Here is a 24516-nt window from a genome sequence, read left to right as displayed (position 1 = left end):
ATCAGCTTTTAACGTGGGGCTTTTGAGCTGTGAGTTGTACAGGATAATCACTGCTGACCAGAGCACCTTCGCTGAGGAGAATGGAAGGGGCATGCACCACCTCTCACAACTTTAGCATCGCCATATAGAAAATGGGGACAACAGCATCTTCCTTGCATGGCTAAGGCATGTGAGGACAAGACAGTGACATGAACAGGACACACTCAGAGCAGAGTGCCTGGCATACATGCTCAGTCTTCAATCAGTGGACTCTAATGACAATGACATCCTGTCTCAGGTGCACTCAAAGGAAGTGGTCCGGAAACTCTGCTTTTAGGGAAATCACCATGCATGGAAATCTCTGTGTGACTTATAACATGTAAGATCTCATTCCAATGCATTCTATTAGCTATAAGCCACATAAATTTCTACTTTTTGTTGATCTTTCCTTTAATTTCTGAGTCAAATAACTTGCCTTAAAATGTTTTCAACCTGGTTTAGGCCCAGGTAGAGCGAACAGCCTCAAAAGCTACTCTCCTCTTCCCAGATCTAGGCCCCACCTGGGCTAACTGCTTTCGCTCTCTGGGTCTTTACATCAAAAGGTTTGTTTGAAAACTCCTTGCAGAGCTAACCTTCCAGGGTGCCATGATACTACCTGTAACAACCACACTTCTGGTCGGGTGTGGTGGCTCACACCTGTAATCTCAGCACTTTGGGAGGCTGAGGCGGGCAGATCACCTGAGGTCAGGAGTTCAAGACCAGCCTGACCAACATGGAGAAACCCCATCTCTACTAAAAATACAAAATTGGCCAGGCGTGGTGGCGCATGCCTGCAATCCCAGCTGCTTGGAAAGGCTGAGGCAGGACAGTTGCTTGAACCCAGGAGGCAGAGGTTGCGGTGAGCCAAGATCGTGCCATTGCACTCCAGCCTGGGCAATAAGAGCAAAACTCTGTCTCAAAAAATAAAAAAATAAAAACCATACTTCCATCCTTTGGGAACTATTCACTCCCTACTGAAACAATCATCATTCCTGCCCACGCCAACGTGGTTGTAAGTAAATATTTTAAGCTGGAAATCTTGCTTCTGGGGTTTTGACAACCGCATTTCCTTAGCAACTCTCTTCTCCAGCAAACATGTGACTCAGAGGTGCAGTCTATTGCTTCTCGCCCCAGGTTATCTTTCTACTGTTAAGAAAAACTCTTCCCCAACCTTCCAAAAATCACTTTTGCTCCTCTATAATTACGTCTTCTATGTATCTTTTATCCATTTCAACACATTTGAGAGAGAGCCACGCAGTGCGTGTGATATAATAATAAAAAATATGTATTTGGTCTTTGCCCCAGTTCTTGGCAGAGAGCTCTGAAAACCCTTTAATTTCCTGAGCAATAGGGGTGTTAGGAGCATATTTTGTTATAATATTTGGTCTTTGACCCCAGTTTCTGACATAGAGTTCCTAATCCTTTGGAATTTCCTGGATGATGGGAGTGTCTTTGTTCTGATGTGGCAACTCCTGGTGGCCTCCAGGATAGGGGCTGGTCACCAGAAACACCAAACCATGATTATGAGCTTGGAGCTTTCAGCCCCACCCCCATCTTCCAGGAATGGGACAGAGCTAGAGGTTGATCACATCTATGTGATGAAGCTGCCAATAAAAATACCTGAACTGCAGGGTTTGGAGAGCTTCCAGGTCGTTAAAACACCTGGCAGAGCCAGAGGGGTGACGTCCCCAGAGAGGGCATGGAAGTTCCATGCTGCCTCCCCTGTACCTTGCCCTATGTATCACTTCATCTGGCTATTCATCTGTGTCCTCTGTAATATCCTTTATAATGAACTGGTAAATTTAAGTGTTTCCCTGATTTGTGAGCCATTCTAGAAAATAATCAAAGCCCAGGGGGATGTTGCGGGAACCCCCAGTCTATAGTTCGTTTGTCAGAAGTACCAGAGGCCTAGACTTGCAATTGGCATCTGAAGTGTGGGGGAGGGGGTAGTCTGGTGGGATCATGCCCTTAACTTGTGGGATCTGAGGCTATCTCCAGGTAAGATATGTCGGAATTAAGTTAAATTGTAGGACAGCCAGCTAGTGTCACAGAATTGCTTGATGTGGGGAAAACCCACACTTTTTGGTGACCAAAGTGTGCTGAGTGCTGAAAGTATAGAAAGAGAACGAGTTTGTCTTTTTCCTACTGCTTAGCAGGGTAGAGGACAAAGCCCAATAAAAACCATATGACGTGTTCACTTTTATAACCCCAGTGCCTAGAACAGCATCTGCTAAGTAGAAGGTCAAAAATAAATGTTTGTTGAATAAATAATGGCTTGTTGAACTGGTTTGCTGAATAAACGAAAATGCAATTAGTACAGTTTTATATGAATGTTAGCTTCTCATTTTGTAAACCAAAGACAGTATCTACTGCAGATCAATAACTGGTCAGTTAAACGGCATCTGCATACTCCTTTATGTTTATTCTTTATCATGATTCTCTGAGTATTCAAACTCCTTAAAAGATGGAACTATTTGGCCGGGCGCAGTGGCTCACGCCTGTAATCCCAGCACTTTGGGAGGCCAAGGTGCACGGATCACGAGGTCAGAAGACCGAGACCATCCTGGCTAACACGGTGAAACCCCGTCTCTACTAAAAATACAAAAAATTAGCCGGGCATGGTGGCAGGCGCCTGTAGTCCCAGCTACTCGGGAGGCTGAGCCAGGAGAATGGCATGAACCTGGGAGGTGGAGCTTGCAGTGAGCCAAGATCGCGCCACTGCACTCCAGCCTGGGTGACAGAGCGAGACTCTGTCTTAAAAACAAAAAAAAAGATGGAGCTATTTATGTCTACCTAATTTTGCAGAGTTCTGTCCAGCACTAGTAGCATCTGAGCTCTTATGTTTTTTACCATTAGAATTTATGCACTTTTCCTATACCTGGTTTTGTTTTTTTACAAATATTCCAAATGTACTGTAAAATATAGCTATAAGAACAGTTGTATTAAACCCTTTGTAGTAAGCTAGGCATGGTGGCCCATGTCTGTAACCCCAGCACTTTGGGAGGCTTAGACAGGAGGATCCTTTGAGGCCACAGTTTGAGGCCAGCCTGGGCAACAAAGCAAGAGGCCATCCCTACAAAATTAAAAAATAATTTAAAAAAAGATAAAAATAAACCCTCTGTAGTGGGTTGAACTGTACCCCTCCCCTAAAAGATATGACCACCCAGAACATGTGAATATTTGAAAAAAAAGAGTCTTTGCAGATGTAATGAAGGATCCTGAAATGAGATCATCCTGGATTGTCACTAAATCCAATGCCAAGTGCCTGTATAAGAAGAGAAGACATGGAAGAGGAGAAACATCGGGGGTAGAGGGGATGTAAAGCCAGACTGGAGTGATGCTGCCACAGCCAAGGAACACCTGGAGCCACCAAAAGATGCACGAGGATTCTCCCTGGAGCCAACGGAGGGAGTGTGGCCCTGCCAACACCTTGACTTCAGCCTTCTGGCCTACAGCACACTGGGAGGGGATAAAGTTCTGTTGTTTGAAGCTACCCATTCATAGTAATTTACTATGGCAATCTGAGAAACTAATATACTCTCCTTTGGAAACCAAATTCTCAGAAATCTTTCTTTTGGTCTGTTCTTCACATATATCAAAGCCTTTCCCCTCAAACCAGAAACAAACGTTAATAGTTAGTGTACAACCTCTCCTGTGAAAGGAGCTTTGGAAGATCAAAAAGTTGAGATACCTTCTCAGATATTTAAGTAGATATTTAAAAATGGAAAGTGGGCCAAAATAACAACAAAAGAAAGTTCAAGAAAGAATCAAATACAAATTTTCTATGTTGCTATCTTACCTCATCCACCACTTTGGAAAAATAGTGGAGTGTTGCAATTACTTCTTCATCACCTTTGCCAAGAGCAAAGTTCTAAGACCAAAGAATAAAAGAAGCAGGTGTTAAGTGAATGCTGGGGAATTCAGCATGAAGCATCACCTGCAGAACACGACCCTCCACACTGAGGTCCTTTCTTCCCCAAGAGCACGTCCTGTCAGAAGTGTCTACCTGAAGAGGGAGTCACAGCTATCCCCTTTGTCCTGCCCCCAGGGTGCACTCATCTGACCCTCCCTGGTCATTCCTTTCTGTCAAACATATTTTTTTACTTTATTTGAGTGTTTATTTCCTGGAATTGCGAATGTTGATTCACTTGTAGTTCCTTGGAGACTCGGAACCCTCAATAGTAGTTAATTACTTCTAGAGGCTAATTAGAATACCTCATAAAGACTGTGGGATAATCACTGATTTCAATACATCAGTGGAAGGGAAAAGACAAGACAAAAAAACTATGAAGAAAATGAAACAAATAATTTAGGTCTCTAAGGATGCCTCTGGATAATTCCACTTAAGAAAGTCCTGAACACAGCAGCATCATAGGCCACATAAATACCAGGTTACCTGTTTTTCATACGCCAGCAGTTGCTTAGAAAGCTGTTGTGTGGCCAGGCACATCTCATTCTGTGGAGAGAAGAGAAAAAGCAAGTAAGATTAGTCCAATGTATACACAGTCACTGAAAAATGCCATCTCTGAGAATCCCTTAAAAAGTAATATTGGCTGGGTCCTGTGGTGCACACCTATAATCCTAGTATTTTGGGAGATTGAGGCAGGAAGATCACTTGAGACCAGGAGTTTGAGACCAGACTGGGCAACATAGCAAAACTCCATCTCTGCAAAATAAAAACATTTTTAATTATCCAGGCAGGATGGCATGCATCTGTAGTCCCAGCTATTCAGGAGGCTAAGGCAGGAGGACCCCTTAAGCCCAGGAGGTTGAGGCTGCAGTAAGCCATCATTGTGCCACTGCATTCTAGCCTGGGTGATAGAGTGAGACCTTGTCTCTAAAAAAAAATTATAAAAGAAAAAAAAATCCCTTTCCACCATATGTAGCTAAAAATAAAAAAGAAGAAAGCATATGTGTGTGCCTGTCAAATAATAAAATGTTTTGTTCAGACATTTGGAAAACAAGACCAAAACAAATCAAAAGGTTAAAGCTTGCTATTTTATTTTTTAACCTTTTACAAATGACTGCTCCTTCTGGTCATTCAGTCCATAAAGAAATGAAGTGAGCAATTATAATGTGCCAGACATTCAACGAGGGAACAGTCCCTGTCCTCATGGGGCTTTTTAGGGAAGCACGCATCAAAAAAATAGTTACAAGTGTGATGACAACTGCAAAAAAAAAATACTGGCTGTGTTGGGAGGCTCTGACAGACAGTCTCCAGGGAACAGATGTTCTGAAGACAAACTAGGAGTCAGCCATGGGGACGAGCTTTCCAGTAGGCGCCAACACGTGGAAGAAGTACACTGCCTGTCTGAACAGCTCTGAAGTGGAGCGTGGCTGGAGCAAGAGCTGTGCGCTTGGAGGCGATATCAGGCTGGGAATGAGGCAGTGGGAAGGTGTGCAGGTCCCCGGGGCCCAGGCTCACACCTGCTGGAAGCACAGTGGGGACTGAAGCAGCATATGACAAGGTCAGATTCCACCAGGCTTAGAACATTCGCTGGCAATGATGGATGGTAAGAGAAGCACAGCTAAACCCAAGTATCCCAGAAAACCCGAGGAAGCACTGCTCTTCAAGAGCTGAGATGCCCTGGGAGGCCTGATTTGTGCCATTTTCACCAGCCCGTACTGCTCCTTTTCCTCTCCTCTTGTTTATTCCTCTAATCTCTGGCTACACAGCGGTTTTCTACCACTATCCTCCTACCACTGATATGGGCAGCCTAGAAAACTTGCTTTACGTTTCTAAAGCTCAGTTAAAGCTTCAGATTCAGGGTTTATTCCTAAGGAGCAGAGCCACTGGGTCTGACGTGGCACAGATGATGGGAGGACACTGGCCTACCTTCTTGGCCTCGGCCTCCACTGGCTATTTCTCCTGGGGTGGTTGTTCCTTTAAGGCTAAGTCCTGAGCTCTGCAGGAGCTTATTTTATTTTTCCCAGTCCTATTTGGCAGAATACAGTAGAGCCAAGTCCTACCTTTTTTTGACTCTCTTTGTAGACAACTGGCCAACCCGTTCCCTGACTTCCTGCTCTGCCCTAAGGAATATGCATTAATAGACCAGGAAACGTGGCTCTTTTTCCTCAGAAGACAGTCAGACAAATACAACAAAAGTGCCTGGCTCTGACATCCTACTGGTATTCAACCCCTTTCAAAACTAACCAGAAATGTGACTTCTAGCCACAGTCAAGAAGTCAGCAAGTGGACAAAGCCACAAGCACAATGTCCTTCATTCAGACAGGAACGTCCAACAGTTCTTAGCACAGAGCAAGCCCTCAACAAACGTTTGATGAATGAATGAATGAACAAGGTTAGAAGATTCATCTAAATTCCAAGTTTAAAACAATACCTGAAATCATGGTGTAAGGGGAAAAATCTTTCCTAACTATACAAGGAAACATCACAAATGAAATAAAATACGAAGCAATTGGCCAGGGACTACTACCTGTCAACCATCTTTAGCAGTGTTGTTTTGAAGATCAGAGTGCATGGAAACAAAGGTCTTATCTCACTCACTGGGCTGATACTCGGCTATGACTGAAAATCTCGTGCTCCTTCTTTCTGAGTTAGCAGCAGATGGATTCATTCAAGCTATCTTGGCATCTGCCTGAGGGCAGCACCATGTGGAACATGATTTGCAGACCCACAGAATCATTATAACAGCAGCTAACATTTACAGAGGGCTTCATTCACGCCAGACCCTATGCTAAATGCATTCTGTGCATGACCTCATCTAATTCCAATGACCCTGTAAAGCAGGTTCTAATTAATAACTCAATTTTACAGATGAAGAAACTGAAGCACTGAGAGATTAAGCCACCTGTGCAAGGATACATGGCTGATGAGTGGCAGGGCTGGGATGTGAACCTGGAGCTGTCCAATTCTAAAATCCACACTCCTAAATGCTACTAAGATCCCAAGTTCTACTACAAGGCAGGAGAGGAGAAGGCCTCTGCTTTATACTAGGGTGGGCAAACTTTTTCTGTAAGGAGCCAGAGAGTAAATATTTTTGGCTTGTGGGCCATATATGGTCTTTGCCACAACTATTCAACTCTGCTTTGTAGCACAAAATAAGCCAGAAATAACATATAAACAAGTAAATGTGGCTTCATTCTGATATAACTTTATTTACAAAAATAAGATGCTGGCCCAAGAGCCATGGATTACTGATCCTGCTTTGTCATCAGATGTCTCAAAGACTCATTCTTTTGCCACACCCTTTGCAGGAGGCTCTCTTAAGCTACACCATTTCAGATCCCAGGAGCTTCTACTCTTCTAATTCATTCTTTTCTTTATTTTAGTCAACTCTAATATGTTACTTCCTCATATATGCCTCCTTCAGAGACTGGTCAACACATATACCCACCCTCCAGGCCTTCCAAACAAGCAGGGACCATGGGCCACTCAAATTCTCCCTCAGAGCTTACTGGCAAGTGCTCCGAATGTAATGGAAAGACCTGCCAGGGAACTGCCAGCATCAGGCTGTACCCAAACCTCAAGGGGAGAGCACTCAGGGGCCACCCACACAGCCACACAGCTCCACCTCCACTCAGGGAAGAAGGGGCACAGCATGCAACACACAACAGCTGCCTTCCAAAACGACTTTGAACAACCAGACTCTCCAGGTCTCTCCTAGGAATACCATTTGAAAACGCTGCATGTTTTCCTACGTGTAATATTTCAGGGTGCAAGGCCAACTATGATTCTGTGCAGCCAGTATGAGTTCATCGGAAACCAACACACTTACAACACAGCTTGTCACCTGCCCTGAACAGAGCACATTGTGTGAAAAGTCTTTCAAATGAGATCAACTTTAATCTTACTCATACTTAATCCACTGTACGCAAAGGTTGTATGAAATGCTTTACCAACATCAGCTAATTAATCCACGCCCTGTGCCCTGTGAGGTAAGCCTGCAAAAATATCTCTACAACAGGACTTGCAAAACTGGAGCCCGAGGAGTAAATATTAGCAATAACATCAATAAAGATAGCTGCTAACCCTGAGTCTGTCCTAAGTACTTGATGTTGCTGTTAAATGTTTTTCATATATTATCATATTTAATCCTCACAGTGCACCCATGAAGTAGATACTACTATTATTTCCATTTTGTAAATGAGGAGACTAAGCTTTAGAAAGGATAGATAACTTTCTAAAGCCACATGACTAGTGACTGGCAGGCAACAACTCAATGCAGGACTTGAAATCAAAAGCTCATGTTCTGACTATTGTGCTATTCCAATCTAAAGTCCAAAATTGCACCTACTCAGTACTCAGGTGGGCAGGACCTGTAGGGCCCACAGATATGAACCTAAGTCCCACACTTTTCTAGTGGTAGAAGAGCAAAAGAGGTGGCCTAAAATGGGAACTCTCAATGGAGTTCCATGAGCAGCATTGTTCTGGGCACTCTGGGCCGCCCTGGCTGCCATCTACACTATGCACCGCTTTGTGAGAAGCCCTGAAAGGACACCCTGAGGAGAGTCTGCTGACGGCATCTCCCATGCTCAACAGAACCTCCCGGGGCTGTTGCCAAGGCAGAAAGTCAAGTGGCCAGCAAGCCCGAAAGGAAAACTGGGCATTTGGCAAAGGAATGTTTATCTTTCTGTGGCACAGAAAGCTAACTAACTGCAACTGTCACCTGAAACCCCCAAGGGCCTCTGTGCAGCAGCATCCACAGTGAATATGAATGGAGAGGCTAGAGAGTGGGGTGGAGGAAATCCACGTCGATCTGTACCAACTATTTAGCTGGAGATGTTGCCTAGTCACACTGAGTACCCAGTGTTTATCACAAAGCTGGCGGTCACGGGTCGCACTAGTTCAGGAGCCCCTCGAGACAGGATGCACACAGAGAGTAGCGAGGGGTGTGACAAGAATGCGGCTGGAGCGTCTCATGCGAGGCAGGCCACAGGGGCATGCCTGCTGGACCTAGACTTTATTCCAGGGGCAGTGGGGAAGCACCAAGGAACTCAGGCAGGAGCATGAGAAGCTCAGGCATGGGTGGAAGAAAACCAGGAGTGGTGGTGGTGGGAAGAAAACACTGAAGTGGGAGAGAGAACAGATGAGGGGGACTGATCAGGAGGCCACTTGGAGAAGCTGAGATAAACAAGGTTCTGAGCCTAAGGCAGACAGTGCAGAGCAGGGCACGGAGGTGTTCCTGAGGCAGAAACAGCAGGGTGCGGTGAGTGAGGAAGGCGGGGGAGTCAGAAAGAACTGTGCTGCCCATGTGGAAGGCCAGATGGAGAACGGTGCCTTCAGCCAAGGAACTGAGGAGGGGATATGGATTTGGAAATGACAAAAAAGTGTGCCGTTCAGATGTCCTTGCTTTTAGGTGGAGCTGTCCCAAATTCAGTCCTTCATTCAACACCTATGGGGCCAGACTGCTACCCACCAAACACTGAATGGGGCCAGACATGGTGTAGGGCACTGGCAACATCTAACTCTGAGCTCTGGGAGCTGACAGTCTATGAAGGGACAAGGAAACCCCATCACTATGTCTTAAGTGCTCTGACCAACAAGTGTACAAGGCATTTGGGCCCACTGGTGAAGGGCAATGGCACTTTGGCCAGGAAGGGAGAGGAGGAAGGAAGAAAAGGTGTCAGAGAAACTTTGTCAGGCTTGCGGTCAGTCTCAGAGGCCAGGAAGGACATCCGCCAGAGCAATGGGTTGATAAAGAAACAGGCAGCAGGAGTGGCATAGCAAGAGTGGAGGGTGTGCAAAGGGTCTGGCACGTTCTGGAACAGCCAGCAACAAGACAAGAGGAGCAGGCTGATATGCAGCTCATGAAGGATTTAGAACGCCTTGCTGAGGACTTTACGCCTTTTCCTTGTGGTTACAAAGAGCCACGGAGGCGTCTGAAGATGAGGAGGTGACGGGAAGGTTTGAAGTAATCCAGCTGCAGTGTGGAGGAAGAGTGAAAGGGGGAAGACATCTTCCTGATGACAGGAACTGCAGTCGCCCAGGGAAGAGCTAAAGCTAACTCTGCACAGTGACGACAGGCAAACGTTGTTTCGAATAAAGACCCAGAGTTTGGAAAGTGGCAAGGGCTAGAAAAGGATTCAGAAATGGCCAGGCAGTTGCTAAAGTGATCTTGCCCAGGGAGTGGACAGAGACTCACCAGAGAAGGACTCCAGAGGAATTCTGCAGGACCCCAAGACTTCAGGGAACCACCAAGAGCAAGGGGCAGAGCCCAGGAGGGGGCCGGGAGACAGCCTGTCAGAGGAACCAATGGAAGACAGTCTCGAGGGGGGTGTTGTTAACAGAATCAGATGCTGCCCATGGGCAGAGCGGAGAGAGGCTGTGAGCCAGGCACTAAGCAGCCTCCCATGCAAGGTGGAGGCCAAGACCAGACTGAGGTGGCTTGAGGAACAAATATCAAATGTTCGGCGAGGAGGCAAAGATGGCACATACTGCTGTTCCTTCAAGAAAAGATGAGAGGACTAAACTTCTATTTAACCCAAATAACAGTGCCAGTGTACAGTGCCATTGTAACTATTATTATCATAAAACAGAAGACGGTTCTGTTCACACTGAGAGCACTCTGTGGGCAGAGACTCATCTTAGCATTTTACAGGTATTAACATGATTAACTCAAAAGAACCCTCTGAGGTGGGTATTCTTATGGCCTCTGTTTAGCTGATAAGGAAACTCAGGCAATCAACTGATGGCTTGACCTGCCCAAGGTTACACAGCAAGTGGCTGAGCCAAGACTGGAACTCAGATCTGTGAAGTCCAAGGTCACACACTTAACTCCTGTACCTGAGTGTATAAGCCTCGCCCAGAATAATCTAAAAGCAATCAATAGCTTTTAGATTGCTATCTGAAAGCTACCAATGCCAGCATGAGGGAAAGCTGCAGACCCAAGTGCAGACCAAGTGTGGGACCCAGGTCTATGAAGTCGTTTCCAAGAGCCACTTAGGCCCTCTGCTCCCTCCGACCTTAAGCTACATATGCACCTCCTCTCAGTCCCTGTCAGATAAGCCTCAGTGTGACTGGTTTTCGGGGCAGCTAAAACACACTGATTAGAACATTTATGGATAAAAACTAATGAAACCAAGAAAGTGGGCCAGGCGCAGTGGCTCACGTCTGTAATCCCAGCACTTTGGGAGGCCGAGGCGGGCGGATCACAAGGTCAGGAGATCGAGACCATCTGGCTAACACGGTGAAACCCTGTCTCTACCAAAAATACAAAAAATTAGCCGGGTGCGGTGGCAGGTGCCTGTAGGCCCAGCTACTAGGGAGACTGAAGCAGGAGAATGGTGTGAACCCGGGAGGCGGAGCTTGCAGTGAGCCTAGATCGCACCACTGCAGTCAGGCCTGGGCGAAAGAGCGAGACTGTCTCAAAAAAAAAAAAAAAAAAAAACAAACCCAAGAAAATTACTCTGGGATACAAAAAGGAACTGGGTCCTGCCTCTCACATATTACAAAGCTGTGGGCTGATAAACAGGGGTAGTTCTTCCATAATGACAAGAGGAGCCTCTAAAAGCTCACACTTCTTTGGCCTCTGCTGCCATTAATGGTGGCTAGCATGTCAGGAGAGGAAGCCATAATGGTTAAGAGCGAGCGCAGGCTTTGCAGTCAAAGATCTGGGTTTAAAATTCTGGTTCTACCACTCATCAGCTGTGTGACCTTAGGCAGGCTACTTAACCTCTCTGTCTTAGCTTCCTCATCTGTAAGTACATACTATACAAATACCTCTCCTCTGTTGTGAAAGCTGAGTGCCTAGCCTAGTGTGTGGCACTTTTATATGCCTAAGAAAGGCCACTATTTTCACTATTAAAACACGCAGCTGTGACCCTGATCTGCCTCCTTTGTGCTTCTCCCTCCCCCATGCTCACGTCCTGGATGCTCACTACTCTCATCTGGTTTCCCAGTCGGTACATTCACTTGTTGAGCTTGCTATCTATATCATCATTCTAAAGAAAAGTATTTTTTTCTTTATATACCAAATTATGCATACTTTACTCCTATTCCCTCCCACTGTCTTTACTCCAATTTGAGAAAATACTATTCCCACCTCCAATTCAGGCTTCTAGGATCAGGAGTTTTAAGATCAGCTTTCAGGATCAGTAGTTCTGTATTCCAATAGCTTTGGTTAAGAACGACTGCAGACATGTAACTGTGTTAAATTAAACCTGCTTTGCTGAAGGAAAGTGAGAGTCTTAATCATGGTTCTCATTTCAAAAAAATTCCATCCCAAATTTACTTAAAAAAGAAAGCAAAAACAAAACCAAAAAATCTCATACAGACTGAAGGTAGCAACTGCAAAGGTTTGTCATCTGGTGGAAGAGAATGCCAGGTTACGAGGGTTGCCAGGTTTCGTGAATACTGCCGGGGACAGCCTTCCTGTCCTGCCGGCCAGGAACATTATCACCCCTGCCCCCACTTTCTCAGTACAACAGCTGAGAGGAGAAGCAAGATGACCTAAATAAATTTCACTGTAAGCCCCTAACAAATCCATTTTAAAAGATTAGAAAATTTTAAAGCTCTTTAGGAAAGAAAGAACATTATGGCCGAGATACAGAATGAAAATAAGTATCAAACGTGTTGAATGCAAAATTTGAGCAGAATTAACTGAATATATATGCATATGCATCTATTTAGACATAACTGAAGTTTTTAACTTACTTAGCCAATAGTTTGAAAAATAGAGTGTTCTAAGTAACCAGGCTCTTCTCTGTTAATGCATTGGGAGGGTATACTGCTTCTTTCGTTCAAAGGACCCAGAATGGACTATTACCAGATGTGACTCCAGGGACTACTGTAAGATGCTGCAAACAGCTTAGAGCCTTTAGTTTCATTCTAGAGGTTAAGCCAAACAAAATCTAAAATTTCCCCAAACTAGCCACAATCAGCAAAACTGCTCATAGAAGTTTTCCTCCAGTTTTTCTTGTTCTTCCTCTTTCTAAAACTAAGGTCTCTGAAGGGCATTCGCAATATCAGCATCCAGAAATTTACCGTGCAGTCTGATTTAAATATCTTTTATGAACACTTATCATTTATTAGCAGCATAAGCCTGCTTTTGAAAATATGATAATGAAAACCTGTACCTTGCAGAGACTGTTTTTAAAAAGGAAATTATGAAACTCTATCAATCAAATTCAACATGCCTAGGTGTACAATATTTATGGAATAACGTGCAATGAAACCAAGAAAACATAACTTTAGGGGAAAAAAACTTGAATGAAAACACTGAGAAATATACTATCTTAAAAAATATATATGAAAACAAACAGATCAAAAGAGGAATCAGAAACGATTTCTTTCTTCAATTAAAAACAAAACAAAACACCTAAGCTTTCAAAGAAACCTGAAAAACCAAGTGCCCCTGGCCCAGCCAATCTGAACACAGCTGATCACTGCTTGACTCTGTCTTTGAATCTGGCAGCACTAACCAGACATTCTCACCACCCTCTGCTGCAGGAAACGCTGCGGCAGGAGGAAGGGTTTCTGGCCAGCAGGAGAACCCACGTGATGATCATATGCTGCGCATTAAAAGCTGGGTTACAGCCTCTAGGAAGGAAAGACCCACTTAATTTTGGCAAAATGTCGTTTTCTGCCTCAAAAGAAAAAAATGCATGAGACAGTGTTTGGATATCCCCAAGTAAATGATTCTGACAGACACCGAAAGGCAGAACAGAGACTCCTCAGAGTGGCAGAGACACAGTCTCTTATGTCTTGGGGTTTTTAAGCCTTAAATAAGAGACAAATCACTTAGTGACGAAATACAAATTGCTGAATAGCAAGCAATTTCAGGTATAAGCCCGGCAAGAACATTCCTGTTTTCTTAAATTTAGAATATTTAGGGAAAAATACAAAAACAAATTAAAAATTGACGAAGTTCTCATATATCTGAATTCTGAATGTCTTAACAAAACACATAAAATCACAGATGAGCACATAATTCTTTTGGTCATTAAAACTACTTCTAGCTACTCAGAAGGCTAAGGCAGATCACTTGAGGCCAGGAGTTTGAGACCAGCCTGGGCAACATAGTAGGACCTTATCTCTACCAAAAATTAAAAACAATTAGCTGGGTGTGGTGGTATGCACCTGTAGTCCTAGCTACTTAGGAGGCTGAGGCAGGAGGATTACTTGACCCCAGGAGTTGGAGGCTACAGTGAGCTATAATCATGCCACTGTACTCCATCCTGGGTGATAGAGTAAGACCCTGTCTCTGAAAATTAAAAATTAAAAAAAAAGAATCTAGTCCTTTTTTTAATATTTAAAAAAATTTTGTGTAGAGACAGGGCCTCACTATATTGACTAGGCTGGTTTCGAACTCCTGGCCTCAAGCAATCCTCCCATCTTGGTCTCCCAAGTGCTGGGATTACAGGCCGGCCCAAAGCTAGTTCTAATTAACAAGTTACACTTATACATTACTGCATAGTTTGCCTATCTATATCTCCAGCCCTGTACTCTGCATGTGAACTTTCAACAAGATCTCTTTACCCACTTTGATGTCCCATGGACTCCTCAAAATCAGTGTTTCCAGAGAGAATTACAGCGGGGCATCCCCATAACAGATATGCACTCACAGGCACGCACACACATATGCACCCTGCGCCTCTTCCTGTGTTCTCCCATCTATCCACCCTGCCGTTCCAGATGAATACCTGAACATCATTCGTGATTCATCCTTTACCACCTGACCCCTTCACACCCAGTCAATCACCAATCCACCTCCTAAATACCTCTCAAGTACAGCTGCTTCTTTCCACTTCTACTGCCACCTCCCCTATGCTTAGGAGTGAAGAGTCTCAGCTTGGCTCCAGCTGATTTGCTCTGCCATGAATTAAATGGGTGCACCTGGACAAGTTTCTCACCATCAGAATCATTAAGTCTCCCAACCAATACCATAGGCATAATAATATTAATACCCACCTCAGAGTTGTTAGGGGAATTTAAATAAAATAATCAACATAAAAGCCCCTGGAACTTCCTGGATGCTATTAAGTATTCAATAAATCTCAACCCTTACAATCACCCTCCTTTTGGGTGCCCAGCACAACCCCAGTAGGTTAGGTGGCCCTCCTCTCCTGGCCCCTCTAAGGCTCTCTGGTGATTGCTTTGTCTGCCTCCCAACCCAACTGTCAGCTCCCCAACGGCAAGGACTGAGTCTTATTCCCATATGATGGGAAATGACTAATAAAACAATGAGCAGGAATATGGGTGGTGGAGCTATGTAATAAGAAATGACTATACATGATTAGTAAGAGCTATATACTACTGAATGTGGTATAGGTTAAGTATCCTGCATCTGAAATGCTTGGGACCAGAAGGATTTAGGATTTTTTCAGATTTTGAAGAATTTGCTGTATCAGTCGAGCATCCCAAATCCAAAACTCCAAAATGCTCCAATGAGCATTTCATTTATGGGTCATGTCAGCACTCAAAAAGTTACAGATTTTGGAGCATTTCACATTTTGGATTTTCAAATTTGGGATGCCCAATCTATATTCCTTAAGGGATTATTAATGAGAAAAACATCAACACATAAGATTTATGTCAGCAAGGAATCAACAATGAAAATGATCAGTTACCATAATATTGTGATGTGTTCAATGCTTTATAACATAAAGCATTTTTTTTTTTTCTTGAGACACAGTCTCGCTCTGTTGCCCAAGTTGGAGTACAGTGGCGCAATCTCGGCTCACTGAAAGCTCTGCCTCCCGGGTTCACACCATTCTCCTGTCTCAGCCTCCAGAGTAGCTGGAACTACAGGCGCCCGCCACCACGCTCGGCTAATTTTTTTCCTTTTTTTTTTAGTAGAGATGGGGTTTCACCGTGTTAGCCAGGATGGTTTCGATCTCCTGACCTCGTGATCCGCCTGCCTCGGCCTCCTAAAGTGCTGAGATTACAGGCATGAGCCACCGCACCCGGCCAGCATTTTATTTTTAAGTAACTCATAAATCTTCTCTTAGAAAGCAACATACATGGACACTTCCTGATGTTAAAAAGATTCACTTTTGCTACTCAGCAATTTCTTTTGCATGGTTTTGCAAGCCAGAGATATTTATTCTACAAAACAAAGAAGCCACCCGATAGTTTCAGAACTGTGACTCAAGTCTTTTCAGAGGAAGCAGTTGAAAAAACATCTCTGCTCTCCCACACTGACATCTAAGACTCTGCCCATTTATGAAAAAGACAAAGAGTATGTGTCAAAATACTGGACCCACTCATTCACAAGTAGAAAGAGGAGACTCGAATGTTTCCCACTGCGTTGAATTTCAAAAAAAAAAAAAAATTAGAAGCAGTTATGTGGTCCATCTCTAATGGTTCTAATTACAGAAAAATCACTCTTTCTTAAGCAATGAGAACAGACTGTCCTTAGGTTTTTGAGGTGGAAAGTAGTGAGAAAACAATTCTGATTTTGTTTCAAAATCTTAAATGATGTTTTTTGGATTCCAATTTCTCAACCTCTGAGGTAAGTTCAGGATGAGGGGAGGGAATGCCCACTCTGCGGTATCCAGGTGAGCGGTGGCGGCATACCTGGGCTCCATAGACGCGCTGCATCGCCTGGAGCAGCTGGTTGGTATAGTCTGTGAGGGTGCCAGCATCTTCTTCAAACACGCTCAGTAAAGAGCGAGTCTGGAAGAAAAGAAGAGAAAAGGTCAATTTCATTTCTAAGTGGAAAAGTTACAGAGGAGGAGGAAGATCCACACACCCACACATGCAGAAACCAGAATGGGAGGAAAGAAAGGTACCTGTTGGTTCCCTGGCTTCTTTTATTGATAATACCAGTACCATTTGATTCCTAGAGCTCTGGTTTAGAACTCGCTTTCTAATCCTGTAGACTACAGTGTCAGGGCAACTTCAGAATTGGAGTCAGAAAAGCCAGTTTTTAAAAGATTATGACTGAAGGGCTAGTATCTGTTCTGACTTTAGCCCCTACCTAAGCACCAGTAAAGTCTATCCAATAAAAAAAGTGTTTAAAAGGGCAGCCTCTCCTCTCAAGTCCATAAGATAAACACAGGTCAGGCCTGTGTACCTGGGGTGTGGTCACCTAGCACAGCTGTAGTGTGATCATCCCAGCAGGAACCAGCAGTCTGGTTTTCTGTAACCTTGGATGTCTTGCAGGAGTGTAGAAGTGTGTCATTCTTTCCTCTTATGGTATTACGATTTCCTTGTTTCTTTTTCTTTTTTTTTTTTTTTTTAAGATGGAGTTTCGCTCTTGTTGCCCAGGCTGGAGTGCAATGGTGCGATCTCGGCTCACTGCAACCTCTGCTTCCCGGGCTCAAGGGATTCTCCTGCCTCAGCCTCCTGAGTAGCTGGGATTACAGGCGCCCACCACCACACCTGGCTAATTTTTTGTATTTTTAGTAGAGACAGGGTTTCACTACGTTGGCCAGGCTGGTCTCAAACTCTTGACCTCAGGTGATCCACCCACCACGGCCTCCCAAAATGCTGGGATTACAGGTGTGAGCCACCGCACCCGGCCTGCTTGTTTTTAATTATATTTTATTCAACCATTTTCAAACTCACGGCCAAGAAATTTCACATCCCCCAGGCCCACCAGCAGCAGCTCTGGACATAAAACTCAAATAGCAACTTAACAAGAATGCTAGTTTACCGTTTTTAGGAAGACAAACTCCTCAGTGCTCTGAGAGCAGCTGAGCAAAGTCATAAGCTGAAAGGCATTTCCTATCATTTTCATCCACAGCGCTTAGAAGACAAAAAGCACTAGAGAAATATTTACGTACTGGATGGTGTACGAACAAGAATCAAGGTGCACAGAGGCAGATCTACTCAAAGGATTTTGGTTAATGTGCCCAGCACAATGGGAATTTAAAATACTATGTTAGCAATAATTGGATCACAACTTCAAAATATAACCCATTAGGCATAGAATGAAGAGTAAGTTTCAGGAATGCCTTTGAGGTGTTATCAAAGCACTTTACCAAATATAACTCACGAAGGCTCACTATTTCCCTGCAAATAAATTGCAATTTCTCCTTTTCTTTTTCTAACTTATTTCAGGTAAGAGAACAGTAACTGACCCCAAAGCACCCTCAACAAACGAGAATAAGAACTTATGCATTGGGATCATTACCTCCCACCATACATGCTCCACCCCGACTCTGCTCCAAAACTCTGATGCGCTTCACAGCAATGCATGCTTATCCCGCTTTGCCCAGTCTTCCGGGCTAAAAACACCAGGACTAATGTACTGTCTTCAGTACCAATGCTTATCCATAGAAGAGCCACAGTGCAATAATGAATAAGGAAACTGTAACACCATGTTTAAAAAAGCTCTCAGTGAAAGAAAAACAACACAGAATTTGTACAGTGTATAATTTGTGTTAGAAGAGCTCTCTGAACTTTTAAAAACTGATAACCACAGTATGAAATATATCAGGACCTGAACAAAGGTTTTCCCAAACAATATTTATCGATAATATGCATACACATTGTGGCTTTTTCCTATTTTAGTCTATTTCATTTGTAAACAAAAATTGTGGTTGTGACCCACTGCATTTCACAATCTACTAATGGATGTCAACCAGTAGGTTAAAAACACTGATTTAGGAGAATGAGAAGCGATGTAACTGGATTGTGGCTAGTTTTTTCAAAAATACTACTGATGTCCATTTAGCCAAATCCTGTTTATTGCATTTAATACTCTTAGGGATAAAAACAGTCTGGAAGAAAAGAGGTAAAAAGGGAAAGAGAGGGTTTGCATGAATGTCCTCCACAAAGAGGGTAGAAAGAAAACTAAAATTACCACTCACTCTGTACCAACTATGTGCCAGACGCTGTGCTGGGCACTAAACATATGTGACTTCTTTTAATTCTAGCAACTCTGCGAGGTAGATTCCATGGTTCCATTAACTTCATTTTACAGATGATGAAACTGAGGCTCATCAAGGTTAAGAAATGTGTTCAACCTCCCACTGTAGGAATGTGGCAGGGCTGGGATGTAAATGGGTCGGCAGCACTGAGGTCACCAGCAGGGTGGCTCTCATCAGCGAGCATGATCTTTGGTCCACAGCGTACAGCCCTGACTGGAGGCAGGACAGGGGCAGACTGGAGCTGGATGCTACTACCATGTTCCTGCCCACAATACCTGCCAGAGAACTACATCACAAGTGTCCTTTTTCCTTATACCGTAGACATGCGACTGTGATGCCCATTAGAACTGACAGGGAAACTCTGGTCTTCCTTTTTAATTTAACTTGGCAGTGATCACCTCTGGAAAAAATATAACCAGCTACCTTGGACACTGGCTATCCTCATTTATGACACTGTGTCTGTGCAAACTTTGGTTTGGAACAACAGAGATATTCTGAGACATAAAGAAGGAATGAGACCAAGAATAAAGCAAAGGCACACCAGTAGCTCAAAATCCCACACTACGGTCAGAAAGACACTGGTATATCTCACTTATAACAGCAGCAATCATTTATGGGGTTACTATGGCATGCCAGCATGGAGACACTTTACATATGTTATTTGTTCTTCCTAACAACTCAACTAAATAGCTATTTTTATTTTTATTTTACATACCTCCAAACACAACCTCAGAGAGATTGAGTAACTTGCCAAAAGTAACAGTAGCAGATTCAGGAGTGGAATTCCATCCATTTTCTACCGCCCAACACTCTTAAGGGTATGCTCGGCCAGAGAAACAAATCCAAGCACCCTATGCATACAGCTTCAGCTCCCTATCACTCTTTTACCTTAAAGAAACTGGGTATTACCTAATAAAACACTCCTAGACATTCTCAAGAATAGTGTGTAATTGTGTAATGGCCCAATGTTAACACCACTGACTATTAAGAAAATTTTAAGGTTATAAACAAAGTTCTTATCTCCATAATTTGGTGGAGGAAGAGAATGTCCTAGTGAAAAGAACCAAGACTTTGGGAGGCCAAGACAGGAAGATTGGTTGAGCCCAGGAGTTCAAGACCACCCTGAGCAACATAGCAAGACTCTGTCTCTACAAAAATTAAAAAATTAGCCATGCGTGGTGATGCGTGCCTATAGTCCTAGCTACTCAGAAGGCTAAGGTGGGAGGATCGCTTGAGCCCAGGAGGCTGAGGCTGCAGAGACGTGATCATGCCACTGCACCCCAGTCTGGGCAACAGAGAGAGACCCTGTCTCAAAAAAAAACAAAAAAAACAAAAAAAAACCAAGTCTATTGAAAGGAAAAATAGGTTATAAACAAAAAGAGGAACAGCACAAAACATCTCCACAGTGAAGACATATAAAACCACCAGGTTATGTTTTGAGATTATCTTGTTTGAGGAAAGAAAGGCCTGATTTGGTTGGAGAGGGCTGTTCCCAGCTGGGCCACTCAACTGCATAACCTCAGAACTACATCTTTCATTTCTTTGTTTCGGTTATGCCAATCGCAAAAGAAACAAAACATAAACCGAGCAAGCGACAGTGCTCTTGTCTTCACCTTACCTCAAAAGTGTACTACTTACAGGACAAGAGAACAAGCCCCTGAAGAAGTACAAGCTGCAGGAGCTCAAAGCTGCATTTGTGTTCCTATCGCAGCAGGATTCACACTGTACCGGAACTGTTGCCTCATTATCTGTCTCTGGAACAAACTGTGAACCAGTCAAGGGCAGACACTCTTACTTATCATCACATTCCCAACAGCCAGTAGTGCCAGGCAAGGAGCAGAGGCTTCTAAACAGCAATGGAGGCAGATTTCTTAATCCCTAAAATGTTCTGCTTTCCATATATGAGAGGTAAGCAGAAATAATGCATGTGTATGCACACAGACTAGTTTTATGATGCATCGTGCAGCACTGCAAACTAAAAAGGAGTCCATGAATAGATGTGTCTAAGGTCAGTCAACTGCTATTCAGCTCTTCCTGGGTCACCCAGTTCAATTACAAAAGCTTTGGTGTTCATTTAATTAATCCTGTGCAATCACATTACTGAAGCAACTCTCAAAATTACTCTTCATAAAACTAGAAGAAACACACAATAGATGGTTTATTAGGATCTTTTCCTTTTAGTGAAACATTTTAGGTCACTGACGACAGAAAAGCCTGGTGCTAGATAGCTGGGCTAACTTGAACCATATCCCTAGTACAGGCAAGTTGCTGGGTTCCAGTCCTGGCTCTGTCACTTTATGGTGTATAATTGTAAGCAAATTACTTCTCTGCTCCTTAGTTATTTAAATAGAGAACTTACTTCAAGACTATTGGGAGGATTAAGTGAGTTAATATATGTAAAGCATTTAGAAGAGTCCCTGGCACATAAAATCCATGAGACAGGCATTTGCTATTGTTTTTATGCTTTGCACATAAAATGAAGGGGATGGATTAGATTCCTTCCAGTTCCAAGTCTACGAGTCACCTTAGGAGTAAAGCTACATTAGGCACAGGTCACATATAAGAGAGTAGTACATAAATACGCTCTGATGACCATTAAAGACCTTCTTAAAGTCAGTTTCCATTCTGTACAACAGCATCGTCAAGAGCCCTCTTAAGGGTGACAGCCAAGTCTCAAAAGCAATGACAAATAAACTTCCTATATTAAAAGGAACATATTAAATAAGAATGATAATGCCTCTAAACCTCCTCTGCCATATACAATTCAAAGCTATACACCATGTAGATATGACACAATGTTAACTCTAAAGCACCTTGAAGATCACCTGCTCCCTCCCTGTCTTTCATTCTGTAGATGTTCTGCAGATTAGGAAACTGAGCCAGCCACAGGGTGGAGATGAAGAGACTCACCCACATCACATCCTAAGTGAGCGTGAGAACCAGAATTAGAACCCAGGTCTCCTGACTTGCTCTACAGTCCTGTCTACTTCCTCACAGCTGGGCAAATCCTTTAAGCCACTCAGAAACAGTGTATTTTCCTTTACGTGAGAGCTGGAAATTAAGAATATGATGTTTGTGAGGACAACAACAAGAATCAGTATAACCTCTGTAATCTGGCTTAGGCATCACCATGTAGGTTAGAAAAGGAAGGTACTTCTGTGCACCCCAGTTCCCACAAGTGCAAGGCAAACAGAGATCCTTGTTCAAAGTGATCATTTAAAATCTCACATTGCTATCTTCAGATTCCACACACCAGATATGAGCATGGACAAAATGCCTTCTTCCAAGGGCTTTAGTCTGATTAAAATGCCAAGAGTCTACAGCTATATAAAAAAAGGGGCCTTGAAAAAGTCAGTTCAATGGATGCAAACTTACAAAAAAACAAACAAACAAACAAACAAACAAACAAAAAAACACACAGCTTGCTTCCAGTTCCTTACTTATCTACACTAGGAGGATCACAAGAAATGAACAAAAGACACCTATGCATACAGCCCTTCGGACTTATTCTGAACTGTTGATGTAGGTAAATCCCTACAAGGATCATCCTGGGAGGTATTATTCACTCAGAAGAAAAAGGAAAGGAACCCCAAAAGAGACGGGAAAGTGTGAAACGAAAACAGGTTAATCTTACTCTACGTTTTCAAGAGTTGAGACACTAGGAAATAAAGGCACTTATTTAAATAAACCCGGGATGCTGAACCAGGAGTGTAGGTATGAAGCTGGGGAAATGTTAAACAAAGGAGAACAAAAGACCCCTGGGGAAAGGTGTGCTGAATTATGAACTAATGTCATTCTGCACTCATTTGCTATATTTACACACCAGTTTTCATCTGCAGAGCTCAAAGGACTTGACTCATCTCGAGTGTGCTAATGAAGTTCCGTTGTGCGACAAATGGGACAGGTATTGTATTTTTCTCTTCACTAATGGGAAAACGGTGCCAAAAGGAGGCCTGGTACCGCCGGGAAGAGATCCAGGCTCTCTGCCTCTCATTCTGGCTGGCACAGGTCTCATCACATCATTAGGAGTAGCAGTAATAAGACTGACTCATTATCTGTACTAGACATTGTCTGCTGACAACTTTACAGGTATTTCTCATTGACTTCTCCTAACAACCCTATGAAGCAGACACAATTAATTATTCCTATTTTACAGACGACAAAACTAAGGCACAATAAGGTGGTTTTCCTGAGGCACTCAGCTACTAAATGGAGGCAAAGTTTAGATCTCGCAGCCTCAGTTGCAGCTGAGTTTGCAGGGGGGTCACGACATCAGGACTCTGGCCGCGGGGCTCTCTCCCCGGTTCCACAGCTGTGCCCCGGCTCAGGACTCAGGGCCCGGCCCGCCCCCTCCTCGCCCCGAGAGAACCCGGGGGGGGAGGCGCCGCGAGGGGGCCAGGCGCACTCCCGCGGCTGCCCGGCCGGGGGGCGCGGCCTCCACCCCGGGGCTGGAGGAGCCTCCTCGGCCTCACCCCTGCGGGCGAGGGGCACCGGTGCGGCGGGAGGTACCTGGGGGCTGTCCTGCAACGCCTCCTCTAGCAGGAGCTTGTCCACGGCGGGCATGGTGCAGCGCGGCTCAGCCGAGGGCTGGGTTGGAAGGACAGAGGGCAGGAGATGCGGCGGCCGACAGTGCTCCCGGACTCTGGGCTCAGGCGACGCGGCGGACACTCCGTGCCCGCGGCGGCCCCGCGCGCGTCCACGCCTGGCCAGTGGCCGCCGCCGCCTGCCCGCCGGCCCTCCTCCCGGCCCTCCCCCCGGCCCAGCCCCCGGCCGAGCCGGATCAACAGGAAGTGTGGCGAGCGCCCGGTAGGGAAACCGGAAGTGTGATGAGCTCTGGTCCGGACACCGGAAATGTGCCTCCCGCGCTTCCGCCTGCGCTCGGCGGCTCTCGGGGAGCTGGGGGAGCTGGGGGCTCTGGGTGCCAGTCCCGACGCTGAGGGAACCCTTTGGGTGTTTGTTCTCTGTGCTGAAGGCCCGTCAAGTCAGTGCATATGAAGTCCAAAAGAGGAACTCGAGGGTGGAAAGATAAGGTTTTATCTGCTTGTGGCTACCCAGAAAGCCTTTTGAGTTGAAGGAGCGAACAGATTTTTTCTTTTAATGGAAGGAAAAACCCACACTTCCCACACCACTTTTTCTAGATAAATTTCGATGCCCCTGAAACAGCTCTGAGAGCAAGAGGTCGCCTATCCTATGGGAACAAAGAAAAGAGGAGAAAAGCTGGATAACTGACTCGTCTGTGATAATCAGAAATAACTACTTTGGAAACCACAGCTATTTGATGTGGTCATAATTAGGTCTCGTCCTCCTGGTTTATGTTTTGTCATTTTGGAGAATTTCATAATCAAATGTTTAGAATTGGAAGGGCTAGATAATCTGGTTTTCAGTGTTGTCATTTAGAGATGAGAAAATGGGACCAAGAGAAATAAGTGGTCTGCCCAGGGTCAGTTAGTAAACGCCAGAGGAAGAAGAGAAGGAAGGGAGAGGGATGGAGGAAGACTGGCAAGTGGAACTTGACATCTTTTTACACGGAAGGCAAGGGTTTCTGAAGTTCCTTCTTTAGAAGTCAGTAAGACTGGCCGGGCGCGATGGCTCACGCCTGTAATCCCAGCACTTTGGGAGGCCGAGATGGGTGGATCACAAAGTCAGGAGTTCAAGACCAGTCTGGCCAAGATGCTGAAACCCCGTCTCTACTAAAAATACAAAAATTAGCCGGGCGTG

At 44.4% G+C, this 24516-nt stretch overlaps 1 protein-coding gene across 2 annotated transcripts in view; it reads right to left on the bottom strand.

Annotated features, from left to right (window-relative positions):
- APPL2 (adaptor protein, phosphotyrosine interacting with PH domain and leucine zipper 2) overlaps positions 1–23533 on the bottom strand; it is a 63625-nt gene extending 40092 nt beyond the window's left edge. The window contains exons 1-4 of one of the 2 annotated variants that reach the window (XM_058426063.1): positions 23308–23533; positions 16499–16597; positions 4415–4474; positions 3818–3889 (exon numbers count right to left, since the gene is read on the bottom strand). In XM_058426063.1, the coding sequence (XP_058282046.1) occupies positions 3818–3889; positions 4415–4474; positions 16499–16597; positions 23308–23361 (285 nt within the window). In that variant the 5' untranslated portion in view covers positions 23362–23533. The remainder of the gene's footprint in view (positions 1–3817; positions 3890–4414; positions 4475–16498; positions 16598–23307) is intronic. The other variant, XM_032168829.2, reaches the window with a different exon arrangement.
- Between the last annotated feature and the right edge of the window lie 983 nt (positions 23534–24516).

This window comes from Hylobates moloch, unplaced genomic scaffold (assembly GCF_009828535.3).
Source record: "Hylobates moloch isolate HMO894 unplaced genomic scaffold, HMol_V3 SCAFFOLD_12, whole genome shotgun sequence".
Taxonomy (NCBI): domain Eukaryota; kingdom Metazoa; phylum Chordata; class Mammalia; order Primates; family Hylobatidae; genus Hylobates; species Hylobates moloch.
Note: the sequence above shows the minus strand (reverse complement) of the source record. Positions and strands in the feature narration are given on the sequence as shown.